The 7,772-nt window shown below is 44.6% G+C and overlaps 1 protein-coding gene across 1 annotated transcript; it reads right to left on the minus strand.

The window, feature by feature from the left end:
• Window positions 1-1,930: 1,930 nt before the first annotated feature.
• Window positions 1,931-7,772, minus strand: TM2D2 (TM2 domain containing 2). The gene is made up of 4 exons (XM_087706120.1): window positions 7,510-7,772; window positions 6,728-6,815; window positions 5,377-5,492; window positions 1,931-3,765 (listed from the first exon to the last, which is right to left on the minus strand). The coding sequence occupies exons 1-4, from the start codon at window positions 7,737-7,739 to the stop codon at window positions 3,552-3,554; spliced, it is 648 nt and encodes a 215-aa protein (XP_087562246.1). The 5' UTR covers window positions 7,740-7,772; the 3' UTR covers window positions 1,931-3,551.

Below are 7,772 nucleotides of genomic sequence, written 5' to 3' on the forward strand. Positions count from 1 at the left end.
CAATTGTACCTCTTGCCACTTGGGTAGCAGAATTTCTAGAACAACACCTTGCCTTTTCTAAAAATCACTTTTAAAAAATAATTGACCAAACTTGACTGAAATCTTATGTGCATCTGCCTGGTTTTTCTTTTCTTCATATACTGTATGTTTCTGCCTTGAAATAAACACAACTGTGAAATGTATATATATATATAGGCTCTTCACTGCTGTATGGGCAGAGGGGCAAAATTTCAGAGACTGAGAGTGATTCGTTTTGACCTTTTGTCCTACCAGGGCAATAAAATATTAGAACAATAAGGTTGGCCACATGTCTTTTAAGAGTTTGTTTCATGAAGATGTTGGTGTGATATTTTCTTTTAAAAACATCAAGAGGGGAAGAGGCAAAGATGGACGAAGATTCTTCAGTGATTCAGATAGATAGATAGTACAGAGATGATACCGTGTTTTCCCAAAGATAAGACAGGGTCTCATTTTCTTTTAACCCTCGAAATAAGTGCTTGGCCTTATTTTTGGGGAGGTCCTATTTTTGAGGTGCAGGAGACAGCGAGCATGGTCACCTCATGGCTGCTGCTGTGTTGCAATATTTTTGGGGAGGGCTTATTTTGGGGGGGCTTATTTTAGCGCATGCACTCAAAAGCCCGATTGGGCTTATTATCCAGGGAGGTCTTATTTTCAGGGAAATAGGGTAGATATAATAGAGATGATAGATATAATAGAGAATAGATAATAGATATTCAGATAAGTACAGTGTGTGTGTGTGTGCGCGCGTGTATGTGCGTGCATCCAGACAAACTCCAGTTTAAAATACACACACACACAATTTCAAACTGGAGCTTGTCTGGACTGATTCCATGAAGAATGAATGGCCAGCCTGCCAGCTGCACAAATTATGCTGAAAATGGGAATTTCCACCAATTCATTCTGCTTTGCTTGTAGCATTTAATTAACCTCAGCAACTTTGAAGACGGACTTCAACGCCCAGCATTTGCCAGATACCAATAAAAAAGAGTATTGGCACAAGTGGTCTATAATAATCTTTTAACAATCCCTTAAAATCTCTTGCGGGGTGAAGTTAGGGTAACTGAATGGAGCTGAGGATGCTCTTCCTGTCACCACTGTGGAGTTTTTTCCCCCCAGCAGATATATTCTCATTGTGCCTAGAGAGAGAAATATCTGCCTCTACCTAGGAACTGGGTATGTCTAGTTTAAATAAAAAAGGACTAGGGGAGACATGATAGCAGTGTTCCAATATCTCAGGGGTTGCCACAAAGAAGAGGGAGTCAAAACTATTCTCCAAGGCACCTGAATGTAGAACAAGAAGCAATGGGTGGAAACTAATCAGAGAGAAGCAACTTAGAACTGAGGAGAGATTTCCTGACAGTCAGAACAATTAATCAGTGGAACAGCTTGCCTCCAGAAGTTGTGAATGCCGGAACACTGGAAGTCTTTAAGAAGATGTTGGATAGCCATTTGTCTGAAATGGCATAGGGTTTCCTGCCTAGGCAGGGGTTTGGACTAGAAGACCTCCAAGGTCCCTTCCAACTCTGCTACTGTATTGTATTGTATTAAATTCACAGCCTACTGATTATGAGGTGACAGCTCCACCTCTAGGCCACCACACCACTCACCTTATAATCTATAATAGAGTTTGCAATTCCTCACTGAGCAACTGCTCCAAGTTACAACAGACCCCCCCCCCCAAAAAAAAACCCAACCCTCATATGACTCAGTTTCTGAAGTTCCACATTGGCTCTGGACGTATTGTAGGCTCAATGGGGGAAATAAGACAATGCAACGTAATCTATAGGCAGCACTGATTCCTGATTGCTTTTGTATGGATAACAAAGCAATATTGACAAATACACAACACCTCGGACTGGCTCTCCTTTGTAACACCTCAAATGTTACAAAGAACACCCATCACATCCCACAGTTTTGAGAGTTTTTACTCTTATTATACAACATAGGGAAACTTCAGCCGTCCATCATGTACTGTTATATACTACAAAAAGGAATACATTTTGATTTCAGCTTTGGAAAGGTAAACCTCATATCAACTGCCATACAATGTCACAGACTAGAAATGGGCAACCTGCTCCTGTTGCATGCAATCGCTATTAGAAGGATTATTTTGCTGACAATATATTCCTTCTAGGCATATTTCCAAAAAGTGGCTGGATTCTAAATGTGGAGATTTGATTAAGGAACTAGAGCTGCTGTGTTTAATTTTTAGAATGACTGATTTGTATTAAAAAATCAGTCTCCAACAATTCTCTCTTAAGGTGAAGGGGAAGATATGTCACTGTTTAGGGGTGGGGCAGTGGTGAAATCTAATTTTTTTTGCCTCCGATTCTGTGGGTGTGGTTTGGTGGTGGTGTCATGTGACTGGGTGGGTGTGGCCAACCTTTCTTCACTTTTTAAAGCATTATTTTCCTGTTGGTTCAGGCGAATAGGCAGGAAAAAATGCTTTAAAAAGTGAAGAAAGCTTCAATCAGCTGTGAGTCACGTGATCGTCAGAAGCTTTTTTTTTTTTTAAATAGCTTTTTAAAGTATTTTTCCCCTGCCTATTTGCCCAAACTGGCAGGAAAAAAATGCTTTAAAAAATGGGGAAAAAGCGATTGCGTGGCTCACAGCTGAGCCGTGTGATCCTCAAAAGCATTTTTTTTTTTACTACCGGTTCGCAGAACCAACAATCGTCCCTACCGGTTTGGCTGAACCGGGAGGATTTCACCCCTGCGGTGAGGGAAACCAATGCCCTTGATGACTTGTGGACTTCAACTCCCAGAATTCCTGGCTGGCTCAGGAATTCTGAGAACTGAAATCCACAAGTCATAAAAGAGCCATGGTCCCTCACCCCTGCTTTAAAGGATGAAGGACACTGCTTTTTCAGTTAGCAAGCATATGCTGGGGTTGACTTTACCTAAAGAAACTCTTGCTTCTCCATACCTGCATTGTAAAATGATATTTAAGAATGGAGAAGGATTGTTGGAGATTATCTATGCACAAAGACATAAAGAGGGGCTTTATTTAGGGACTTCTTGCTTGCACTCTAAGGGGGAAAAGAGTGCCACTCTCCTAAAATTGAAAGCAAATACACATCACCATCTTTTAGTACGGCCTTAAACCTTGCAAATTCCAGCCGCATGGACTGATTATAAAAACTTCTGAACTCACAGCAACAAGAACCCAGCGCTGGGGACTCATCTACAGAAACGACCATGGCACAAGCTGAAATACGGGAGTGGAGCACGGCACGTCGAAAACGGCATGGAATCCATAAATAAATGTAGTCTTCCCGTAAGGAGAAGAACAACTTTGAAACAATGAGGTATATATCTCAGAAATTGTGGTTGGCATTTTTTTTTTCTGTTCAACCCCCGTCTCAGTTCCGTGGGAAAAAAAATAAATACACCGCCTCCAGTCTCTTTGGTCTTCATGGATCTTATCACAAGCAGTAGGTCATGTCAGCCAGGCTGCCCCTCTTCTTTTTCTGCTTGGGATTAAGTCCAACCAAAATGATAAGCTTTTCAGCCACCAAAATGATAAGCTTTTCAGTAAATGGTGCACCAGTTGCTCCCATCGCTGGGCATGAGTCCCCCGGTAATTAAAAGAATCAGGTCCACAAACCACCAGATGCCGAGTCCTCCAAGAGTCAGCAGTTTCCCCACTGCTGTACCTGTGTGGCCCAGGCAGAAGCGGTCCACTCCAAAGCAGCCCAAGAAAAAGGAGTAGAGGAGGGTGGTAATGAAGTAGTGTCCAGTGTATCTGGAATTCAAAAGTCACCAAGAGACGGGGAAAAAATGTTCAAAGGAAGGTTTAGGTATTATGCCCTAATGCAGGGGTCTCCAACCTTGGCAACTTTAAGACTTGTGGACTTCAACTCCTAGAAGTCTTAAAATTGCCAAGGTTGGAGACCCTTGCTCTAATGGATGGAACATGACACTGTGTGGAATAGACCAGGGGTCTCCAGCCTTGGCAATTTTATGAATTTTTTTCAATTCCCAGGATTCTTCAGCCAGCTGTATTTACCCAAGACGTATGGCTATAGTATGTGTATTTACCTACACAGAATGGCTGTAGTATTATTTATCATCGTTCTTACCCCCCACTCTTATTGGTATTATTATGATTATCATTGTTCTGTTGCTTTGCATGTACACCGAAAGCTTCTGCACCGGAGACAAATTCCTTGTGTGTCTAATCACACTTGGCTGAATAAAATATTCAATATGATACAGAAGAGAGCCATTGAGTAATTCCATTCTAATTTCAGGGGCTGATTTTATACCGTTTTGTTTTTTGTCAAGGATAAAGTCCTAAATAATTGCACACTTGGATGGTGCAGGGCACCCTCAACTTATGATTGGTCACTTAGTAGCCATTAAAAGTTATGATGAAGCCCCTAAAATATACTCAACAACCTACTTCCAAAGTTCTGACAGGCACCTCATCCTTGTATGGTTACACCACTGTGTTTTGGGTGCTCTCAGTGTACATGCAAAGCAACAGAATAATGATAAAGATAATCATACCAATAATAATACCAATAAGAGTGGAGAGTAAGAATGATAATAAGAATAAATAACAATACAGCCATACTACGTGGGTAAATATGTAATACTACAGTCAAACTACCTGGGTAAATACACATACACATACTACAGCCATATTTCCTGGGTAAATACACATGTAATACTATAACCATACTACATGAGTAAATATACATATACATATATACCTTGTTTCTCTGAAAATAAGACAGGGTCTTATTTCTTTTGACCCCTGAAATAAACACTGGGCCTTTTTTTGGGGGGGGGGGTGTCATTATTTTTGAGGTGGAGAAGGTAGCGAGCATGGTAACCTCATGGCTGCTGCTGTGTTGCAATATTTTGGGGGAGGGTTAGGGGGCTTATTTTGGGGGGAGGGCTCATTTTGGCGCATGCGCTCAAACGCCCTTGGGCTTATTATCCGGGATGGTCTTATTTTCAGGGAAACAGGGTACAGGCATACTATGTGGGAAAATACACATACACATACTACAGCCATACTACGTGGGTTAGTACATATGTAATACTACAGCTATGCTACATCAGTAAATATGCATACATATACATGGGTTAATACATATGCAATACTACAGCCATACTATGTGCGTAAATACACATACACATCCTACAGCCATACTACGTGGGTAAATACACATTAGACAGCACTATGAGAATTACTGGTATGTGTTGAGGTTTTACTGCTGAGGAGAGAAGCTCATAAAACCAAAACAAAAAAATTACTGCTAAGAATGTGCTGTACCTGGCTTCTGCATGGTGATCCTGCCCTGTCACCCGAAACCACAAAAATTGACCAAGAAAAGGAACTCACTTTATGCACGGCTTGTTCCCACGCAGAAAGGTTCGCTGTCCTGCACACTCAATTCCATCCAATGCCCTGCAAAGAACGCGAGTGTGGCTGACGTCGCTGTATGCTTGGCCACCAAACTGTTACAAGGACAGAAAATAGCAGAACAAATGCAAGATTTATTGGCTGACGTTCCTTGGCTAGTCCAGAATGCGGCCGCGCGAGCGATTGTGGGTGCACCTCGCTTCACCCACATAACACCTATCCTCCGCGAGCTGCACTGGCTACCTGTCAATCTCCGGGTGCGCTTCAAGGTGCTACTTGTCACCCATAAAGCCCTACATGGTAGTGGATCTGGGTACTTGAGAGACCACCTACTGCCAATTACCTCCACGCGACCTATTAGATCTCATCGATTAGGCCTCCTCCGAGTTCCATCTGCCGGTCAATGCCGACTGGCAACTACGCGGAGGAGAGCCTTCCCGTGGAGATTCGTACCCTCACCACCCTCCAGACCTTCCGCACAGCCCTCAGAATCTGGCTATCCCGTCAGGCCTGGGGCTAAGACTGTAACCCGCCCGAATGGTATGAATGTTGTGTTTTTTAATTATGTATTGTCTTATATGTTAAAAAGTTTGTCTCCCCCTCCCTCTTGGATTGTGAGCCACCCTGAGTCCCCCCAGGGAAAAGGGCAGCATATAAATAAACTTCTATCTATCTATCTATCTATCTTGGTTACTGTTCTGACCCAGGCTTCCCAAGAGCACGAAGCAAACTCCTTGTCCCGACAAAAAAAAACTTTTATTACTTGACTGTGAATTCTGCTCATTTACATCCAGCAAAGTCTTTCAAGGGAGGATTTACAGTCACAGACTTTCTCTGGCTTGGAGAGCTGCCAGGCCAATCTCTGCAAAACTTGGCAAGGAGAATCACAAACCAATTAAGTGAACTAATGGTCTCCTGCAAACTCCACTCCCCTTTCTCTCCCCTATTATTTCCTCTGGGAGGGGTCATTCATCGTCCACCTGTGGCCTTCCTCCCAAGTCGACCCCTGTTCTTTAACTGTTCCCTTCGTCTGGCAACTCTGCGCATGTGCACAGTAGGAACAGGCTCCAGCTGTCCCTCTGTCTCACTGTCTGACTCTGAAGGCAGCTGAGAACTGCCAGACAGCCCTGGCCCCCTCTCTGCTTCCGACACAGCCCTCATCAGAGCCTTCTCCAGACTCCAGGACTGGCCCATGTTCCTCCACAACCTCCTCACTGTCTGAATCTGCTGCCAGCTCTGCTGGCAGGCCACAACAGTTACGTATTCCATTGCCAATTAAAATGTTCTTTATCTAACAAAAAGACAACCGAATAATGACCTTCTTGCTCACCTTGAGACAGCCATAACCCAATTCATCCCGCGCACTTGTATTCCCGTTGTGGTCCACAGGGGCCTCACATTCTATGAATTCTTCCGGTCTGCATATAAACCAAGAACTGAGTTCAGATTTGAGAAACCGCTCTCAAAATTTGCATTGCCCATACAGTTAGCCTGTAACTTACAATCAAAAATTGAGCACAACATTTCCATGGCTAAGCGAGACAGTTAAGTACGGGCGGCTAAGTAGACTCCATGCCAGGAAGGAGTGAGGGTTTTTTGTTTTTTGTTTGCTGCTAGCCATGTTCAAGCTAAGGCTGGCTAGAAACGCACCTGAGATGTGCCACTGGACCCTGCCCAAACAGGAGGGGGCAGTTTAGATGACATCTAGGAGGATCCTTCCAACTCCCATGATTCTCTGGAACAGTTTCTTGGGGCGGGGTGGGGAAAGCCAGGCACCCACCACCCGGATCTGGTGAGAGTTGGCTGCTACAAAGCCCAAGGTTTTCTTTTGGGGGGGGGGGGGCTTACATCCTTTATGCAGGACCATTTTTAATGCTTTTCTCCCAATTGAAATAGGCTTGGCCGCTCCCCTCGCATCTCAAGCCCCTCCCCATATCATTTTTAGGACCATTTTTAATGCTTTTCTCCCCACTTAATAGGCTTGGCCCCTCCCCTCGCGCCTCAGGCCCCTCCCCAAGTCATTTGTAGGATCATTTTTTTAATGCTTTTCGCCCCCAATTTAAATAGGCTTGGCCCCTCCCCTCGCTCCTCAATCCCCGCCCCCGTCCTCACAGGTAGCGGCAGAGAATCAGCGGGGCGTATGGGCCTTGGTACTCCCAGAGGCTGGCGGGGGTTGCATGAGGGGGCCGCTGCTGCCCTTCTGCCTCTCGAGCTCCGGGGGGGCTCTCGGTGGCGTTGTGCTGATGGGTCCGGGAGACCCCCTGCAGTAGGAGCAGGTTGCCCAGCAACAGCGCCGCCTGACCACACAGCAGCGCGTAACAAATCGGCCCGCCGCCCGCCATAGCGGAGACGGCGCCCTTCCGACTTCCGGCCGA

This window comes from Thamnophis sirtalis, unplaced genomic scaffold (genome assembly GCF_051295495.1).
Source record: "Thamnophis sirtalis isolate CommonGarterSnake01/CBP01778 unplaced genomic scaffold, rThaSir2_p1.2 scaffold_2, whole genome shotgun sequence".
NCBI lineage: Eukaryota > Metazoa > Chordata > Lepidosauria > Squamata > Natricidae > Thamnophis > Thamnophis sirtalis.

What these genes read in the sequence shown, in the direction of transcription:
- TM2D2 (XM_087706120.1), bottom strand. Translation starts at nt 7,739, where the DNA reads ATGGCGGGCGGCGGGCCGATTTGTTACGCGCTGCTGTGTGGTCAGGCG. An exon ending in TGGGTTATGGCTGTCTCAAG is followed by an intron (nt 5,493 to 6,727) that starts GTGAGCAAGAAG and finishes TCCTTGTAACAG; the next exon opens with TTTGGTGGCCAAGCATACAG. An exon ending in GGGAACAAGCCGTGCATAAA is followed by an intron (nt 3,766 to 5,376) that starts GTGAGTTCCTTT and finishes TTTGAATTCCAG; the next exon opens with ATACACTGGACACTACTTCA.